The sequence below is a fragment of the Amaranthus tricolor genome, chromosome 7, assembly GCF_026212465.1.
Source record: "Amaranthus tricolor cultivar Red isolate AtriRed21 chromosome 7, ASM2621246v1, whole genome shotgun sequence".
Classification (NCBI taxonomy): domain Eukaryota; kingdom Viridiplantae; phylum Streptophyta; class Magnoliopsida; order Caryophyllales; family Amaranthaceae; genus Amaranthus; species Amaranthus tricolor.
In genome coordinates this window covers 25,247,584-25,269,426 of record NC_080053.1, presented here as the reverse complement: position 1 = coordinate 25,269,426, position 21,843 = coordinate 25,247,584, and the positions used below count along the sequence as shown (strand labels likewise).

The following is a 21,843-nucleotide window of genomic DNA, read 5'->3' as shown; positions in this document are numbered from 1 at the left end:
TAAGGTCTATATGTTTGAGTTCTCGTCTTAAAACTTTGCACACGAGACAATTATAAAAGAATTGAAGAAAAATACATACTCGAGTAAATCATCAAAACCAAAAAGGACTGAAAGAGAAGAACTTACTCGTTTTCAACCTCTTTAATTTTGCGTTCGTTAAAGGTTCTCGATTTTTCAGCATTTATCAAGAGTGCCTTGGACATTCTTTGTTCAGTGCTATGAACATATAGGGATAATTGTAAGGTTGCTAGAGAGAAGGACAAGGGCTCCCAAATTCATAGTTGGGGGTATGCACGGTTGAATAAGGCCTATTGGCTACTACATGCTTAGACGTGAGCATGTATAATTACCGCGTAATTTTGAATGATTTGGAAACAAACAATCAATACAAAAACCGAACCAAAAACACCTGATCACACGTCTGACTAATGCAACTTAGATTAAAGAGGGGTGAACACAAGAAGCAATTAGAAAATATGTTTCCAATTTTAGAAATCATATTTTTAAAAGGCTATCAAGGTTTTTATGCATATGGAAATGAATTGAAGAGATGATTATATGTTTTGTACAATTTATGTATAATATATTTTCACTTCTCTAGGAAAATGAAATGAAATAATTCATGTACTGTCTGATCATTTCCAATAGAGTAATATTGATCTACTCTAAGGGGTAATGATCCAAATTGATACGTGTTAAAATATATAGCAAACATTATAGGTTTTAATCATCGGCTTAAATTTTTGGTTGAGTTGGTTCTTTAACATAATATCAAAGCCAGCGTGATAAAAAGTCATGGGTTCGAATCTCAATCACCTCTTATTTAAAGTGAATTATTCAGCGTTAGGTATGAGAAGGATCTGTGCGGATCCTCACTTCTAGCCCAAAGAGCCCTCATGTGAGGAGGCGTGCTTGAGTATGTAGCATATCCTGGAACCTCAACCATCAACTTAAGTTTTTGGTTGAGTTGGTTATTTGACAATACGTTTCAACTTTCATATATATACTAATCATAAAGCAGTCTAAAGTTATGCATAGGTTCAAGGTTAAATGAAAACAACCTTTATTCAATTGAAAACGACCTTTATTGTTGCTAGGGAACGGAACATTAATTGGTGAAAAGATGTGGAATCGGTCACTATTACGGTAACAGAACAGTGATATGGTTTTCATAACGCCTAAATAACGGTCAAAAGTATGATTATTAGATGTTTACAACATGAGAAATATCGGTTTGTTTTCTAGACCTTTACAACGCAGCCTTGTTTTTCACTATGGTCAAGCCTAGAATTGATCCAGTCTGTACCAGCTTGAGTCAGACCGAGTTTGCGCAATGATATTTAGCTGAAATCTTGTCCAAAGATCAGGGAGGATTTCTTTACAGGGAAAGGTTAAAGATAACCAGAACTGAAAACAAATTAATGAAAACTTACAAAAAAAGGCAAAATACAGAAGTTACATTAACATAAAAACTGGGTTTATAGGTAATTAATGGAATCAGTTTACCTTATTTGATGAAGGAGCTCAATATAAAACATAGTGCAAAAACAAGACCACATCACTATTATGTGACCATATAAGCAAAAACTGGGTTTTTAAGTTTACCACAATCAAAATATAAGCCACGAAAAACGCAAAATCATCGTGAAATCTATTTTGCGACCGTTATCACGACAGAAAACGTATTTTTGCATTATGATAGAATCAGAAGCCAATCTTTTTATTTCTTAGGTTTTATCTCCTTCACCTTAGCTCCTTCTGATCTCAGTTCATTGTTTTCTCCTCCTCTGAGTATTATTACCATGGTGAAGACTAACCTGATAAGGTGCAAAATAGTACTAGTTTATGTTAGGCCCGTGACAATTCTCACATAATATATTTGTTGAGGTTCACTCTTTTTCAAAATTATTGGATTTTAGGAATATTACGCATTAAGCATTATATGCAAGTCCATAACCCACTATTTCAGTGACGTGAGTGATGTGTGTATTTTATATATTATTTTCTACCATGCCCCCATTGTATTTTCATAGCATTTCTCGCGTATTTTGCTCAATTTTCTATTGGTTTTTATGCTTGGTTGGAGTGTTTGTTTCTTATCTATTTTGTAGGTACAAAGCTCTAATTATGCTAGGAATCGACTCTTGGAGCGAGATTTGCAAGTTGGAAGGTCATAAGCTACTCAAAGGTCATTTTTGTGCTGACCAGGTCTCATACCCGGGTGGGTTTCCTCATACCCGGCCGGGTGAGCCTCTCATACCCGGCCGGGTTTCCACATACCCGACCGGGTTTGCACTTGATACTTAGAAGAATTTGAAGACGCTATTTGGAGGAAAAAGTTGCCACACGCACCCGGCCGGGTTTCCACATACCCGACCGGGTGAGACTCTCATACCCGGGCTGGTTTCCACATACCCGGGTGGGTTTCCACATACCCGGCCAGACTTCCATTGAAGATTAAAATGTTTTGCTGCGTACCCGGGCGGGTTTCCACATACCCGGCCGGGTCAAGCAGTTATTTTTTTTTGTAACTTCCCATATCCTCCGATCTCTTTTAAGGGGGATATAAATAGCTTTTGAGAGGAATTTTGGGGACGGTTTTTTTTTCTCTGTTTTGAGGGCTAGGTAGTGAAGAGATTTAGCACATTACTTGTCATGGGGGATTGTTAATCAACACTTGAACATTGTAATTTTAATTATATTGAAGGTACTAGTTTCAATTCCAATCTCTTGTTCTTGTTTATCATTATTATTTTTGAATGTTTGTTTTTCCATTAAATTTGAATTTGATTTTCTCCATGAATTTAATTGTTGAATCTCTTGTTAGTTTTAATATGCTTAGTGAGTAGTTTTATTTCTAGGGCTTGGTGAAACTATGCAAAAGGTCATGATTCTTGTTTGATTTTAGGATTTAAATTTGGTTTGTCTAGGCGATTCAATTGATGGGTTTTAGATTGATTGCATGTTTGGCCAATTTGCAAGTTTTATTCGCTCAATTCTATAAACGAGAGTTGCGAGTTTGAGTGAACGATTTCCTTCTTTGAACAATTAAGCTTTAATCGCGATAGCTTGTTTTATTGTTTGATTGTCGAATTTGTTTGCGAGAGCAACATCTTCCTTCGCCTATATTCATTCCTATCCCAATTGTTGTTCATGAATCATGATCTATGCATAGTGGATCCTTTTAGCCCTAGGTTTTTAATTATTGAATTCTATTCATCTCTTATTTTTGCGTTCTACTTAGATAACCAAAAATCCAACATTTGATCGTTAACAATAGTGAACCTAATTTAAATTGTAACTTCATTTGTCCTTCCACAGTGGTTCGACCCTACTTTCCCAACTATACTAGTTAGGTGAATTAGGAATTATTTTTGGTAGTAAAACGACCTATCAGTGAGATCTTCCTCACAGGAGAAGCATTTCCAACAATCCCTCACATGTAAGTCACATCATATCCAAGAACCACCTTCGGCCGAATACCATGTTAGATCATGACAGTTAATCACATATTCACCTGTGGGCCCACTCGTATAGACACACCTTTTTTTTTATCGATGTTTTTTCTATTCAAACTTTTTCCTTAGAAATATCCAGACAATATCAAATAGCTAATAACTGATACCAAACAATGACAGGAAGGTAAATCATAAAGAAAAACAAAAACTTCTAGTCAAAATTAAAAGTATTAATTATACTGCATCAAACTATACTTTGATTCTATAATTACACATTTACACTGCTCTAATATCTTATTCATCTCTTCACAAAAACTAATAAAAATTACAATAAGTCAAAAAGAAGAACCTTCAAAATGCCAAGTACTAGGAGATCCAAGAAAACTCTGAACTCACCTATTTCCTCTAATATATTATTGACAAAAATGGGTGGGCAGACCTGAAAATCGAACTTGCTAGGCTATAATAATTCATCACATAATCACCTCATGGGCCCACTTATATGGACACACTCACGGGGCACCCTCAGGCCCACAAACCAACAGCTAATCAACTTTAACTTGCATGCACACTTGATGAGGTTCAATCTTTCCCAAAATCATATGGTATTAGGAGGATTACTCATCAAGTATTATATGCAAGACTTTCAAGTCCACAATCTACTATGTTAGTGATGTAGGATCTTTTTCACATGTGAAGTATTTTCAACAGAAATACTACTTCTTATAGTGATCTCAAGACTAACATCTTGTTTGGATAAGAATTTTGTAGAAAAAAGAAAGGAACGGAAGGGAAAAAAAAAGAGATGAATTTCCCTTTAAATCTTTTCAATTTTTGAAAGATTGAAATCTTAACAAGAAGCATTCATCTAATTCCTCTAAATCTCTCTCCTTCAAATCTCTTTCTCCCATTTTGTTATCCAAACAAAGAATATTTCATCCCTTTAAATTTCTCCATTTTCTTTTGCTTCATTTTCTTCCATCCATACACACCTTTAACACTGAGAAGGAGACTTATTCTGTGAAGGATTCGAACCGCTTCTCGGCGCCTTCCTCAAACTAGCCGGCAATGTATTCAAATCCGAAACATTATGTGTAAGATCAGAAACAAGCAATCTTCTTGAATGGCTTCTATTTACTCCTTGCTGAGGATACAGAGTCAAGAAAGAACCCATAAAACAGTGAATAAGAATCAAAGCAACTAAGATACACAATATTTTCAGAGAATTTTTCATGGTTTTTCAGTTAAGAAAGGATTAAAATCTACAAGTATTATATAAAATGTGATATTTCTCAGGTTCTGTCTTAAAGGGAGGAATATAGGCATGTAAGTTTCTGACATAAAGGACTATGACTGACAATAATAATTGGAAGCCAGTTCAGTATGTTTTATACTAAATTATCAATGTATAATATACGGAGTACGAAGCAGATATGGGCAGAGTATTTGGCTTGTTTTTTGTTTCATTATAAACCAACCAGATCAAGATATTAGATAATCAATGCCTTTATACCTTCTCTGCTCATCTGGATTTGAGAAGCGGATCTAGAATGATGTCACTAAGGTCAGTTGACATAAATCCAAAATAAAATCAAATATTAAATGTAAATATACGCTAGATTAGTTAGTTAGGGTATTGCCTTCCACATATGACCACGGATCAACACCCAGTGAGCACGCTTTACTTAAATTAACTTCTTTTTTTTGGATACGCCGCTGTATCTAGTGTATGGCCACTGCATAAACCTGAAAAATGAAACAAAAGTATGGTGAAAACAAGTATTTACAATTTATTTTAATGTTACAGACTTTGGATTATAATGGACTATATTAAAATATTTCATTAAATCATATGCACTTTTTGTTTATGTTAAATTGCACATGATGTTGCTACCAAGGATCAATCGAAAACAATCTCTTTGTCATTACTAGCAATAGTAAGATTACAAGTATCTGACCCCCTCGAATCCCCTATAGGTGATTATCATGAGATGGCAATGAGATAATAGATTGTTAATACAAACTGTATGTTTTTGTGATTTTGCTCCAAAATGAAATGCAAGTGTGCTAGAGCCTAGAGTAAATCAACTTGTAGGCTCAGCTCACTTGCTCAAATTTTGGGCTGGGTAGATCAGGTCAAATTTAATCATATTTAATACATGCTCACACCTTTTACATATTTCTAGATGCTTGCTCTAATGTGAAACTTGGTGCAATAAATATCAAATATTCTACAACAACAATGTCAGAGCCTTAATTTAAAAGATTAGGGTCAACTACATGAACTAATATATCAGTCAATAAATAACTAAATATTCTAAAATCTAATAATCCTAAAACACCATGAAAAGGCCTTTTCTTGGAATCCTTTCAAGATTCAAAGTTAAGAAACTGGTTATCATGTGATAATGAATAGACAGGCATTAAAAATGTCTCATAGCCTTGCTTTTCTTAATACTTCTATATAAACAGATATCTCACATGTGAAATGTTACTGATCACATGACATTGAGCTAGCTGTCTGTCCCCCTTTCATAAGATCCTTAATTACTTTTAATATCCCTTAAAAAAACATCATAAACAGCCAAATTTAGCTGGGAAAGCACACTTTTCTAGTCTAGTAACGAATTTACTAAATTTGATCACTGAATTGAGATTTTAAATAATATCTTCATAATCACAACATAATAATAATAATAATAATAATAATAATATTCTCACTCACTAAATAATTCATGTTGACTTTGACAAGGAGATTAAGAATACATATGAATTATGAAAGAGGAATATCTTTTCAAGGTTTCCCAAGCTCGAGTTTATTTGGATTGTCAATCTTGTGTGCATTAAGAGATCTTTATAATACATTAAATAACTAAGTATAACAATGAACTTAGAAAATAAATTTCTAAGATCTTTTACATGCTCAACTCCGTGTTAAAAGGAAAATAGTATTAAAATCTTGAGTTAGTTTAATAATTAAAAGTTTTTTCTTTTATCCTTGTGACACAACGGAATAATTCTTTTTCTTCTTTGCTTATAATATTATAGCATATTTATAAGGAAAGAATATATTGGTACATTACAAAATAATGAATATATTTTGGGTTTTTTTTTTTTTTTTTTTGTCATTCTTCATTATAATATGGGACTAATACTCTTGAGACCTACTTTCCCACTAGCAAATTTACCGGTAATGCTCTTAATTCTTAATGATCCAAGCTAAGCGCTTTCAATTCGCCGAGTAAGGAAGAGTAAGAAAATACACGGTATACATTTTGCTCCCCGTTGATGACCCAAGTATTAAGCTAGCCTGACTTGTACCGCTACTGAAATATATTGGATGTGGAACTGATATTGCGGTAATAATCACGAAACGGCTTTTACGGTCAATGTGAATAATTTTGCAGTTGTCTCAACTCTTATTTCGATTGTGAAAAGCTCAAAAAGAAACCTATAAAAGAGAACAACAAATAGTTAACATCGATTGTCAAAAATGGAGAGAGTGCAAAATTGAGAAATCAAAAAAGATAATAAGTACAATAATTATGAAACAGAACAGATAGTTTTCATCATGTAGATAATAAGTACATTACTATCTCTTAGTCCCTTTGTCTCGATAATAAGTACATTACTATCTCTTAGCCCCTTTGTCTTCATAGATTTGCATCAAAGAGAAATAATGTGATTTTTAGAAAAAAGTGGAAATTGATAATAAATGGAGAGAAAAAATGAATTGTGTTGATGAAATTAAAAAGAATTAGAATGTATAGATGATATTAAAAGAAAGTAGTGAGTCATTGTCCAAAAATAGAAATGGTGCAAAGTGAGTGGGACGGACTAAAATGACAATTAATTCAAAATAAGGGAGGCGAAGGAAGTATATTGTTTATATATTTCCTTCTTGTATTTTATTTTGGAAGGCAAGGGCAATATGTACCCACAGCCACAAGCAGCAAGAGCTTGTGAATTGTCATTATATCTCAAAAGAAGTAAAAACAACTGTGAATGGGGACTCTGTAGCAGGACAGGCTTGAGTACAATTCAGACAAAACTTTAAAACTCACCATCATGGCTTCAAATGAAAGGGTTTGGTAGATTTAATACAACACCTTATGGGGGGGAAACAAATCAACATGTGCACAAAATATTTTGTTGCAAAATGCCCCCATTCATAATATACAAGGTAACTAAGCTTTAAATTGGATTCTGATTGTTTATTTACGATATGCTCATCTTTTAAAGTCCAAACAATTATTTATTTTTGAAAGATTTGACATTTGCAAGACCTTTCTTTTGTATATCCGACCTTTATTTATCCTGTTATTTATGGATAGATACTACAAGAGGGGGGTTTGAATTGTTGTATGAGCTAGTTATAGCGTTTTTTAAATCTTTTGCGGAATTAAAAACTTGAACTTGTAAAGCATAAATGAAAGAGACACAATATTTTACGTGGAAACCTTCTAAGCCTAAATAGAAGGAAAAACCACGACCTCCTGAGATTTCAAAATTCTCTACTATGTTTTAGCAATTCGTTACAATTACATAAAACAAACAAAACTAGGCCAACAATTCTCTCTCTTTCTCTTCCTCTTTATCTCGCTTTTCACAAAGCTCACTTTTTCTCAGTTTCACTCAAGCTATCATGAGTCACTGGCCTCCTATTAAGTTCCTCTCCAAACTTAATGCCCCTGGGAACAGCCCCTTGTTCCCAATCTCCAGCTTCGAGCAAGCTATCACGAGACACAGTCATCTTGAACTTAACTCTAAATTCTCGGCTTTCTTGTATGGATTCACTCAAATCCTTCTTCTCTAAATTACAAGAGTTCTTTCAAACTCTCTTCTCCAAATTACAAGAGTTCACTCAAACTCTCCACACTTCTCTCGAAGTACAAACTCATTGTTGGACGAGCATAAAACTCTACATATAATGAAACTTTGGAACATACCATTACATGACAGGATCTTTAGGAATAGACTTCAAATATGTATTTAGGATGTTACGTGAAACTCAGTATTTATGAAGCCCATACTTTAATGAAGTAAACACTCTTGAGGAGTGAATACCCCATGGTGGAGTTGTGGAGACTCTCTTTCTAATTGATTAACGGAAGTCTTTATATAAGAGTGAGAAAAGCTATTTTTGGCAAGTTAAATTCTTACTACTTCTCATTAGTTATATAACCTCTATGACCCTTATATTTAGGAAAGTGGAAATATAATGTGGTTAATTAATTCCCCTTAGCACCCATCTTCCTAAATCTAAGGGTGGTGTTTATGACTTTTACTTTTCCAATAACAGCTTTTTAATTTACGTAAGATATAATTTTGTTTTATAAGAAATATTTTTGCCGTAAAATATAATTTTGCTTTATATAAATTCTTTTCAAACAATCCCATAAAAATATTTAATAAAATCATATTTGAAAAAATATATTTTTTCTTATAAAACAATTAGATAAAATAACTATTAAAAAGATGAGATATTTTCTTCTAAAATATAGCAAACTAAAATTAAAATATCTCCATTAAACAAGTCACACGCGTTTTCTCTAGTAGAGTAAAACTCTCCTATTTTCACTCCACTTTTTAAGTAATTATTTTACTAAAGGAGTTGATTATTTCAAAGAAAAACCTCTTAGTAAAACATGGAGTAACTCCACTTTTTAAGGGACGATTTTTCTAAAGGAATTGATTATTTCAAATAAAAAAACCTCTTAATAAAACGTGGCCTATTTATAGCAAATTTTATCTTTTTTTCTTATTAAAAAAATCATTTTAATAATAAATAAACTATTAAATTACTGATTTTCATCATTTTCTACCTTATTGTGTTTTACGTAGATCTGTTGGACATATATTCATTAGAGTATTCATAAACTGACTTATACTCGTTCTAATAGGAACAGTGACCTGTTCCTAAACTGACTCATTCCTACACTGACTTGTTCTGAGACAGACTCTTGTTCCTTCACGTATATTAACATATTCTATGTTTCATCATACTTACATGAAGCCTAGTACACTCATACTTGAATCTTCATGTCTCTGGTGATTGGCTTCAACTCAGAATTTCTCAGTCTCTGACTTATCAACACAAAAACAGCAGACTATTTGCCGAGAACAGTAGACCTCCTGTCTACCCTTTAACATCCTCAACATATTTGAGCTTTTCTGGATCACATATTATCACAACTTCTTTGACCAAGTCTTTACGTACTCTCATCAACGATCCTACTCCGGATCGAATATCTTTCCTGTACGTTCTCTTAAAAACAAACTGTTTATTTATTTTGTTGTATGCTTTAAAATAAGTCTTTAAGTTATTGATGTTCTTGGGAACTTTTATATTCATAACCGATAACTTGTTCATACACATCTTAACACACATATTAATTTGATAATCATCATTTGTTTATTATCATCAAAATCAATCATAACTCAACATATCCTTTAATGATCAGACCTTTGCATGACTGTTTTTTGGTGGTGCTGGGGTCAGTGTTTCGAATGGTGACGAAAAGGGGTGAGAGTGGTGCAGGGAAATCGGTAACATGTTTAACAGGTATGAGGTCATTTAGACCTTAGTAGGAAAAAGTCATGCAAAAATCGGATTTTTAAAGGATAAATGAAAGGTCCCATCTCAAGAAGAAAAGGTCGAGCAAAGGTTAGAATTCAGATCTTTAAAGATACATAAAAGACCTTTGAAAGATAACCACCCAAAGGTGATACCTTTAGGATTACATCTTCCTATTATTAGTCCCAAAGAAACTGAAATTTCACTCGAACAACATTATTAGTCCCAAAGAAACTGAAATTTCACTCGAACAACATAAAAGAAGGTAGAATATGAAGTTAACATCCAAATATAAGTGAACTTACTGTTAAATTAGGCTGGACTTATAGTGAATGCCAGCATATTAATGGGGGGACACAAGTGCACACACTTCATAAGCCAAGGAGATATATATCATCCCCAAACCATATGAAAAAAAAAAAAAAAAAAAAAAAAAAAAAACCATATGGTTTTGGGATGGTAAATATCTCCTTGGCTTATGAAGTGTGTACACTTGTGTCCTCCCGTTAATATGCTGGCATTCACAATAAGTCCAGCCTAATTTAACACTTACAATGAAACTCTTGTCAGTCCCAACACTTCTGATCTGTCAAAACCAGCATTCATACAATAGCTGATATTAATGTAGCTCTTACAGTAAACCAAGAATCCCTTCAAATATATAAGCACAATGTTATATTTCTAGGAACAGAACAGCAAAGTCGTTTCCTCTTTCCTTTTCGGTTTCTACACCCTTACGGATCATTTTTTAGGGCGGTCATCACTTCAAAAGCGTAGTGCTCTACATATCAAATTATCAAGAGTCCAAAACACAGTGGCGGATTTAGCGTGATGTCACTGAGATCAGTTGACATCATTAAAATCCAAAATAAAATCAAATGTTATATATACCCTAGATAAGTTGGTTAGTGTATTGTCTTCCAGACTCCAGTTTCCACAAGTGACCAGGGATCAAAACCCAATAAGCGTGTTTTACTTAAATTGACATCACTCGTTTTTTCTGGATCCGCCACTGCCGAGACAGGTTGATGCATAGGTGAATTTCACAATCAATATAATGGGAAAATACACAACTTATTGAACATTGCTTTCAGTGTTGTCTAACAAAACAAGACTAAATCCAAACTGTTTAGCAAAACAATCTATTAGCTGATCCTGAATCACATCTTCAGTAGGAAGTTCCAAAACTGTTTCCCTTTTCAAAGACGTGACCGCTTTATCTGAAATCCCACAAGGGACGATATGCGTAAAGTAGTTCATATCAGGATCAATGTTAAAAGCCAAACCATGAGATGTAATCCCAGATTGAATATGAACACCAATAGCACCGATCTTTCTATCTTCAACCCATACCCCGGTTTCACCTTTTTCTCCAGGGCGGGCTTGGACTCCATAAATAGATGCAAGTTCAATCATTGTTTGTTCAAGTTTTTCCACATAATTTCGAGCGCCAACTCCAATATCACGAAGAGATACGATGGGATACAATATGGCTTGATGTGGACCATGATATGTAATGTCCCCTCCCCTTTGGGTGTAGTGAAGTTCAGCTCCCATATTTTTCAGCTCAGTCTCAGGAACTAGCAAATTGTGAGCCGTTTTACGTTTTCCTAGAGTATAAGTTGGAGGATGTTGCAAAGAAAGAAGAGTGTCTTTTATCTTTTGACCTTTTCTATCGGATACCAACTTCTCCTGGAGTTTGAGTGCGTTTAAGTAGCTAACAGTGCCCATCTTCCAAACTTCAAGACACCGGCGAGCTCCCATCCTCCCTACGAAATAGTAGATAATCAACTTCAAGTCTGTAAACCATCTGCATATAGTCCTAATCCAACAGCAGCTAAACAAACACTCCCTCATAATTTAATTAGAAATCCCATCTGATTTTGCAAACTTGCCGAATCAATATTCCAATCCAATATCTCTAACTATGCTTTGCTAAAAATTATTAAAGTTGATATTATTAAACTTTACATTTGAGATGAATCAAAGATCTCACTTGACTATGTTTAAACATATAAAATTGAGGATAAAATACAGACTACGAGTGATTGGTGAATAGTGCTAAAAAACATATTGAACATTTGATCAGAGTAGGAAGAAGTAGATAGCTGCAAAACAAGCGTTCCCCAGCTGTAAAGCCACATTCTAAATTCTAACAACACAAGGTATCTCCTAGGATCATAAGACAACTAAGATATGTGGCCCAACCTGTATGGCCCTCAAAACCAGTGCTCTAATTTTCGAAGGCTAGCTAAATTTTGATTTATTTGTGGCTTGCCTCAAGAACAATCTCGATTTTCCTGTTATACATTTAACAAACATCTCACTCCTAAAAATAAGAGTTTGCACATCATTTAGAATTCATCCAAAAATCAACCTCCACCACACAAGCTTACAAAATTTAATCATATAAAACCTACATTCTCACATTATACTCAACACACACATTCTTTCTTGATCTCTTTTATCATCTCTTATCCTATTCTATCATAATAGAGTTTCTACTGTGTGTGCTCTTTAATACTCATAAGATATATCCACATTCACTTAACTCCTAACAACAGCAACTACAAACCTTATAAAGTCATTGGCGACACAACAAACCATAGTCTAAACAACGGCGACCATCAACAATGAACAATAATACAGATAGACATGTTTAAACAGACTTAATGATTCGACATTTACCTGAACTTTGTAACTGAATCAGACTTTAACCCGACTTCAAAATGGATTTACAATATTGTAACAATCAATGTGCGCACAAAAGCCAATTTCAATTTTGAACCTATTCGAAAACTAACCTGAATTCAGTGATCCGACCTCCAACTTTAAACAACAATTCAGTAACCAAAGATTTCAATAAACCATACAATCTAGTCTATAAGTCATTAGAGCACATTTTAATTCCCACAAAATAATATGATTTCAAAAGTTAACCAATGAATTCAATATAAAACAAGATGAACTAAAATGATGGAAAAACCTCAAATTTAAATGACTAACCCCACGGCACAATTTCAATGCGAGAGGAAGAGATATCAGAATAGCAGCTGCTAGTAATTTATGGGGAACGTAGGATTTAGGAAAGATAATTTATTGATTGTGTGGCATGGCGGTAATTAACGAGTATTGGGGTTTACAGTTACTTTTTATTTTTTAGGATATGTTTCATCTACCAGAGTAATTTTTTATTGGAAAATTTAATGTGGTGATAGATGATCTTGAGTTTTTTGGTATTTTATAAAACTTTTATTAAAATTTAGGGGTGATTTTGAGTTTTTAAATTTTCTAATTTTTAGTTTCTTTTTATTTGTAGTAGAGAAAATTTTAACTTTAATTTTTAAAATATATATTAAAACAAATTATATTTATGTGAAATCTTGTTAAATTATGCAAAAGTATTTTTATACATAACATATACTATTTTCAATAAGGCGTTTTAAGAGATATACGGATTCAAAATTTGCTTTAAATGTAAAGTGGACAACTAAGGAGTAACGGAGGGAATATATGTTTGATAAAATGTAAATTTTTTGGTTATATTAGAAAGAGAAAGCCGAAAATTAGATGTGTCAAATGTCATATCTATATAAAATTTCAAAAAGCTCAAAATTTTCATCAGATCAACCAACAAATATCCCAATTAATCCAAAATATAAAAACAAAAATACCTGAGAAATATCAAAATAAAGAAAACATTCATCTACCAGACGCAAAAACAAAAATCCATTAAAATTAGATCAAATTATAGAAAGTTGAAACATCAAAATGAAAAGACATTAAAAGACGAACCGTTTTAGCAGAAATGGATTAAACCCAAACTCTGTAAATGAACGAAAATTAACAGAAAAAGGATCTGAACTGGGATTCTTGTAGATTAAGGAATTGAAGAAATGGAACGAAAATTGAACAAACATGGGATGCTTGTAGATTTTCTAGTAGATTAAAGAAATTAACAACTCAAGAACAACGAAAATAGAACAAAATCAACAACTCAGCAATTGAACGAAAATGGAACCAAAAATGAGGGAAATGGATGAAGGGAAAGTGATGAGGGAGAAAGGGAAAATTAGGAAGGTGAGCCAGGAAAAAGTGAAAAAGGAAAGGAAAAACTAGAGCAAAGGAAAAATTGAAACAATATTGTGGCTCGATCTCAGCTAAAATAGAAAACACTATTCATTTGAGCAAATGTTATTAGTGTTAAAATGTTACTCACATTTTATAAGTAATAAATTAATTATTTATTTTGAGTAGATTTTAAAATATGTGGTCAATTAGGGTGATGTTTACGTTTATTTCTTTAAAAAATAATTAACTTGGGTAAAAATAGCGTGAAATTAAAAAAAATCTCTTTTTTATAATACGTGGAAAAGTTGAATGATCACGGTCACACTATAGATTTAAAAAAATATTTATCTTTCACGTAAAAAAGTAAAAAATTTAGAATTACCATATAAAATTTTCCTTTTCATTTCAAGGAAAAAAGGTTATAAAAAATTATTAAAAAAAAAGTTAACATTATAAGTGTCCAACTCCCTTTGTTCAATTGTTCTATGGGACGGATCAAACAAAAAAACTTATCAGATTGGGAAAATTTGAAACAATTAAGTAATTTTAACAAAAGAAATAAAAAAAAATAAGTTTCAAGTAAATTTAATTTCAAAAATAAGCATCTTCATGTCCGAGCCTAAGGCCAGATATGTTCGCTGCGAACAAAAAAATTGGTCAAAATTGTTTGTTCGCAGTTATTAACGTTAGATGAGACAAAAAAATTGAAAAACGTGTTGTTCGCAGTTAGTAACACCGAACAAAACATGAGTTTCATTTTTTTATGTGAGAAAATTACAAAGTTGGACCCTAAGAACTCAATCGCAAACACAAGGATGAGAAGGATCATTGCTCGTAGCTTGAAGCCGAGCTTAAATAGTCTTGTCACAGTAATTCGAGGTTAGGCTACACAATTGACCCTAAATTGAGTTTGAAAATGTGTTAGCCAACTAGGAGGCTCTTAATAATCAGAGGTTTGGATTTTTTTTGTTAAGGATGAAGATACAACTTTGTTTGGTAACAAAATGCCAAATAAGACAGTGAGAAGACTCGTGATTCAAGTAATCAACCTAGAAACACAAAGCAAAATGTTAGGAGACTCCAAAAAGGACAATTAAGAGGAGCTTCTATCAAGAGGAGCTCAAGAATGCTACAATTGTAAGAAGAGACTCAATGCTCGAGAATGCTGGTCAAAATCAGTAGAACAACATCAACAGAGTACGAAATCCAAAGGGAAAAGGTGTTGGATTTTCAAGCATCCTACACAATCAAAGATTATGGTTCAAAAGATTTTACTAGAAGTGAAGACCAGTTGAAACAGCCAAAACCAACGTAAACAATATAATAATATTGTCTACAAAGCATAGCGGAAGACTTATAGTGTCTGGGCTGAATCTAACTTGTGGCTCGATAGCCGCAGCAAACCAATATCAGAGTATTAAAAACTTTTTACATAATTAAGTGAATATTATTTACAAAACATTATAAAATATTACAATTTAATTTACAAATATCTAATTTACATTTGTATTTCAAAAAGAAGTCCTCGCCTCGCACATAACACACAATACAAGTAGGCATCGTCTCCACATCAGAGCTAACCTGAAAATGGATCTATCCCACCCATAAGGGAAGGCCCCATCAAAGACTGTCAACAATTGAATTGTTGAGTAATCCGACAAACTATCACACTTATATACAAGTCATTAACAAAATTTCCAATCAAATTCTTTGCTCAATTGGTAAATCCAACTCTTTTAAAAACACCATTTGGTATCAACATAAACACGACTATGAACCTTTAGTTCATAACGAATCAAAATACGGCTAAAACTTTACAAGTTAATAGCGAAATCAAAATACGGTTATTACTTTATAAGTCAATAGTGAAACAATACGGCAAATGAAACATATGCTTTCATTGCGAAACAAACAAAACTTTATATACCAAACATATTTATTCAAAACTCATTAAAAACAATAATGTAACAACAGTTTAAAACGTGGGAATATATGGGCCGTCAGGAAGTAGGCTTGATCTAAATCCTGAGAACACGAGTGATCTCATCACTGAAAATATGGTTCTTACAAGAACGAAACGGGATCGGGGGCTCGAGACCGATCCGAATAACCATTACCTATTATCAAGCTATAGGATTTCACAGTAATCCGGATATAAATATCCAATGCCAATTCCCAAAAACGGACATTTTTCAATGTCGAACATTTTAATATAAAACGAATCAATAAATCACTTGATTTTTCTTTAAAATCAATAATTATAACTCATTTTCATAGTAAAATATTGAAAAGTTCATTTTCATAGTTTTGATCAAGGACTACAAGCAAGGTCAAATGAAGTCAAAATCCAAAATTTCGAACACCAAAAATTATACAATTTTACTCAAATAAAAGCAGCAGCTATACCACACCTTATAAAACATAACTTGAACGTCAAAATACGTAAATTAAATATAAAAGAAAGTAGTTTGCTTGTAGGTTACCTTTATGAATAAATTCTTCAACCAAAAATCAACTTAGAAAACCAAAGAACTTCATCGATTCATTTGAACATACACCTTGTGTACATCAACTTATAACGCCAAAAGATAACAATCCAAACTCCCTTTTTCATTACCGTCAATAATACTCAACAAACTTATACTATTCATAATTACCCAATATCATCATCATCATCCTACCTAGTGTATCCCGCTCATAGAAAAACTATGGACAGGGTCTGGGGATGGATGGCGACAACTCATACCCATAAAGAAGAGCGTGACCAAAGGAGTCCTCTGGCTCGAGAAAGATAAAATTACCCAATAAAGAAACATAAAATAATCTTAAATACTTGATTAAAGAAATACCCAATTGAAATCTCAATTTGAACAATTAATCTCATGATTGATTATTCTCGATTTTCATGACAGTGTTAGTATTTTGGTCATAACTCTATCCTACGAACTCATTTGGGGGCTATTCAAATACCTACACGATCGCGACTCAGAACTCTACAAATCTTATGAAGACACCAAAACCCAAAAATGGCCAGAAGATGCTTGAAATCAGTCGATAACAAAGAGGACAGAACCTGAATTTTTAAGCACTATAAATGAACTTTGTTTTTAAACTTTGAAGATGAATCAAAACCCCAAATGGTAACCATTAATCAAACACTACCACATGAGCTAGAACTCAAAGAGAACCCAAATGAATACAACTTTAATACTTGAATTAATTACCCAATTGATGTAAAAATTAACCCAAATAACCATTACTAATCAACGTTAAACAAGAACCCAAAACTTGATAAGAACTCAATTTGATACTAGAAACCTAACTTGATATCATAATCAAAATTACCTAAATAAATCTAATTGATACTCAAACTAAAACCCAAAAACAAGATCATAATACCCAAGTTCAACATGAAGTTTAAACTCAATAATCTTGACAATAACTTAGTCATCACAAACTCAAAGCATAATAAACAGATTTTCAACAATAAACATTATATTGAATCAAAGTCATAGTCATAAATCAAATGAATTTGATATATAAAATCAATTACTCAAAATCAAACTTTAAAAGCTTTACTAATTGTGTCTTACCTATTTTATGAGCAAATCTCCATTAAAACTTGATATATGAGCTTTTAGAAAACAATGGATGAATCACCTCTTCAATGATCAACTTTATTATCTCCCAATGGAACTTCAAATCACTAATTTTTCCCCAAATTAGAAACCCTTACTTGATTCTATAAACCCAATTGAGATTCAAGTTAAAAACCCCAAATTGATAAAACCCTAACTTTAATATCAATAACAAGACATGGAACTTTACCAAAAAGAAAGAAGTAAGAAGGTGGTGACTAAAGTGGCGGCAAAGGTGGCGCAGCAGTGGCAGCGTATGTGGAGGCACGATGGTGGTAGTGATGATTGATAATGGTGTTGAAGTTTGAGGGAGAAGGGGAGCTCAATTTTGAGTCTGGTTTTATTTTCTATATTTTTATAAATAAATGAAGGATGATGAGTAACCTGATATTGTTAAAGGTTTGACACCTCATACGTTTACGTGTTTAACCATGACACACCTACTTTTTACCTTCTTTTCATCGTATAACCTGTGATATACGGACACGCCACTGAATCTGCGTGTCGCGTGTCGGACACAGACACGCGAAAATCCGTGTCCGACACGCCAAATGAAGTGTCCAATATTTTAATATTTTTTTGGACACGCGGACACGGCAAGGACACGAAAGGGACACGGCAAGGGTCAAGGACACGTTTTTTTTAAAAAAAAATAAATAAATTAAAATAAAAAATTAAAATCAGAACTTCAGAACTTCAGCATGTAGTAGTGGGGTAGGCGGGCCGGACTTTTTGGAAACCCGAAGGCTATTCCGGGTAGGTTTACAGGGTTTTTTGGGGAAGATCTGGGTTTTTATGGAGTTGTGGAGGTGGATTTTTTTTGGAGGAAAGTAAAGAAGAAAGGTCGGTGTCTGGAGTGATCTTCATTGTTGGAGGAAATGAATAGCTGTAAAATCTGCCATTGAAGTGAAAAAATCACTGAAAGGTTGAAACTTTTTCTTTTTTTTTTGATGTAGTTTTGAAGAGAGAGAAAGCTGAGAAGGAAATGAGTTAAGCTCTTTCTTCAATGGTGTTATAAATTCACCAACTTTCTATTTTTAATTTTATTTTATTCTCCTTTTCAAATTAAGATAAAGGGTATTTTATACTATTTTTCTGATCATTTGATATTATTTTAGACTTTATTTACATATATTAAATGAAAGATTGTAAAATTATCTTTAATATGATACATTTATTATATTACTATTTTCGTGTCCCCGTGTCCGCCATTTTTAAGTTGGCGTTTTCCCGTATCCGTGTCGTGTCCGTGTCCGTTTTAATGCAACCTAGCGTATAACTTATTTTTGTCTCAAATTTAATACGATTGATATCCTTGAATAATAAAATATTATTTTGTGTCTCAATAAAATAACATACTTAAAATTTAATAACCCAAATGTATTAAAATATTTTACTAAGTACTAATAAAATATCACGCTTAAGAAATACTAATCTCGGATACACTTAATTAATTACAATTAATTAAGCGGCTAATTTTTGGGTTATTTCACCAGCCTTTTGACATGAGACTGTGTCAACTTAGCTTGCGATACCGAGCCAAAAGAACCTGCACTTTCCACCACTAATAATAATGTAACATCCCGGTCCCTTGGACCGTCGATGTCCACCCATGTCTCATGGAAACTGTAGACTGGCACCACAAACCAACATAAGTCTTTTCAACGCCCTTTGGCCTAACTCGTGCGCACCCAAAAAGCTTCCCAGGAGATCACCCATCTAAAATTGCTCCACACCAAGCACGCGTAACTGTGGAGTTCTTAGCAAATGGGCTTTCTAGAAAAGAAGATGCACCTTGTTGATATAAGTAGTCTATCAATCCTTTTTAAAGCTCAATTCGGCGTATCACACTCACCCCCCACTTAGGAATACAACATCATCCTTGGACTGTAGTTTCGGGACCTTTTTCCCTGCTAGGTGCATTGAACACATAATCAATCACGGCGGTAGGATTTCTCTAATACCATTTGTAACACTCCAACTCGTTGGACCGCCGGTGACTACCCATGGAGACTGTAGAAGGACCCCATAGACCAACACAAGTCCTTTCAGCGCACTTTGGCCTCACCCATACACACCCTGGAAAACTTCTTGGGAGGTCACCCATCCTAACATTGTTCCCCACCAAGCACACTTAACTGTAGAGTTCTTAGCAAATGGGCTCCTAGAATAGAAGATGCACCTTGTTGATATGAGTAGTCTATCAATCCTTTTTAAAGCTTAATCAAAGGTATCACATATAAGATGATCCATTACAAGGATTATTAGATCATCGAGTTTGGTTGTTCGAGTCACATGGTTTGTGTTTTTGTGAGTATTTTTGAGTATAAGTTTGGTCAAGTTGTTATTACGGCAAACAACTCAGAATTACAAATCATCCACATTGGCAAGATGGTGGCAACTCTTTGATTCAGCAACAAGCAAGTTCATTTGAATAATGCCTGTTTTTTTCAAGTATGACAAAGAAATTAACATTAGTATCACAAAAGACAACATTTAGAAATATGAAGTTTTTAGACCTCAAGAGGTAAATGTGTCTCAAAATATAGAGAATAATTTAACTCTATTATTGACGAGTAGCTTGTGGCATGCACGCTTGGGTCACGTGAGCTATACCAAGCTCAAGGTGTTGATGAAGAAATCCATGCTTAAGTTTCTGAATTGGATGTCAAGGAAGATATAGTAAGTCAAATGTTGATATAGTAAAGTAAACCAATTGCCCGACGAATAGTCAAAGTTTCGGTCTGGGCACCTTTGGAACTTGCTCATTCAGATGTAACTGAGGCCGATCAAGCGACATTCTATAAGTGGCCTACGATATATGATCATCCTTATAGATAATTTTCTAAATATGTCTAGGTTGATTTTATGAAGGAAAAGTCAAAAGCCTTTGGCAAGTTTAACATTTAAAAAGAGCATTTGTGTTTTTCATTAGAACAGATTATGCAATTGTTCTGCAAGAAAGAAAAATAATAAAAATAAAGAGAAAATTTAATGGAAAATATATTATATTGGTGTCATGATCCGTGAGTATGGGTGTTTACAACCGGGTACCCGAAAAAGCCGGAACTCGATTAGTCGGGTAACTAATTTAACGGTCTGTTTTCTGACCCGATTAATCCGAGTATTCGATATTTGATTATTCGGAATTTCGGATTAATTGGGTTGGGACACGGGTACCTGGATATCGGCTTCCATAAAACCTCTACGTCTATTTTTCGTATGATTCTTATTTGCTCGTCTAAAATACATTAAGAAACACTTGTAATTTTTATTTTTTAATACCACATAATCCATCTTTTATTAAATTTTAAATTATTATTTATTTTTAAATCTCATTTTATCATCTTAATAATAATTCACCCTCAAACACAAATTAAGCATATTAATGGTTGGTCTATTAAGCAAAAGTCATACCAAATTCAACAATAATAAACATTCTGTTGCAATTTTGATATCGCAAGCAGTGAACACTTTTAAAAAAAATTTCCTCTCCAATAAACGAAATAAACCGATAAATGGGTCAACAGCCACTCGGTTAAAATTATTTTGTGGTTCATGACCCAACCTGATTAAGAGGAGCTGGGTTTATACTTTTTATGACCTACCATTCAAGATGCGGGTCAAGCGAGTCGACGGATTAAGTAAAGCGGGTCGATTTTTTTTTTCAGCCCTACCCGTGAGGGTTTTAATGGAGCCAGGAACAATCAAATGACAATGGGTTAGTGGAGGTGTTAGAAAAAAGTCTTTAGACCAGAATTATGCAAATGAATTTGTTTTAACTATGAGGGCTCTAGAGGTTGGCAGCCGTGGGTCCGGGTCGTGACGTAAGAAAAGGAAAAAAGGGCTGCAAAGCGGAGAACAAAATGAGCTAGGGTTTTTACTTTTTACATAGTAATTGTATATTTGTATCCCTAGACTATTAATATACTCCCTCCTATTAATCCAAAATGTCGCATTTGACTTTTCATTATTTTTAAGTGGTTAAATGAGACCACATATAAAAGAAAATTTTTTTGTGTTTTTAAATTTTTATAGAGGTAAAGTGGGGTTAGTAAGTATAAAGGTGTGAAAAAGCTAAATTTAATAAGGGTAAATT

The 21,843-nt window shown here is 33.4% G+C and overlaps 1 protein-coding gene across 9 annotated transcripts; it reads right to left on the bottom strand.

Moving 5' to 3' along the window:
• Nucleotides 1–10,622: 10,622 nt before the first annotated feature.
• Nucleotides 10,623–18,116, bottom strand: LOC130817402 (octanoyltransferase LIP2, mitochondrial-like). 9 transcript variants are annotated; one of them, XM_057683085.1, is made up of 3 exons: nt 17,700–18,116; nt 13,831–15,733; nt 10,623–11,804 (listed from the first exon to the last, which is right to left on the bottom strand). In XM_057683085.1, exon 3 carries the CDS (start codon nt 11,797–11,799, stop codon nt 11,110–11,112), a length of 690 nt encoding a protein of 229 aa, XP_057539068.1. In that variant the 5' UTR covers nt 11,800–11,804; nt 13,831–15,733; nt 17,700–18,116; the 3' UTR covers nt 10,623–11,109. The 9 variants fall into 9 exon arrangements, 8 of the variants coding, with proteins under 8 accessions (XP_057539068.1, XP_057539067.1, XP_057539070.1 ...); XM_057683084.1 differs by having other exon boundaries at nt 13,831–15,699; XM_057683087.1 differs by having other exon boundaries at nt 13,831–15,687.
• Between the last annotated feature and the right edge of the window lie 3,727 nt (nt 18,117–21,843).

Bases quoted from the DNA above. Each gene is read 5' to 3' on its own strand.
- LOC130817402 (XM_057683085.1), bottom strand. From the start codon at position 11,799: ATGGGAGCTCGCCGGTGTCTTGAAGTTTGGAAGATGGGCACTGTTAGC.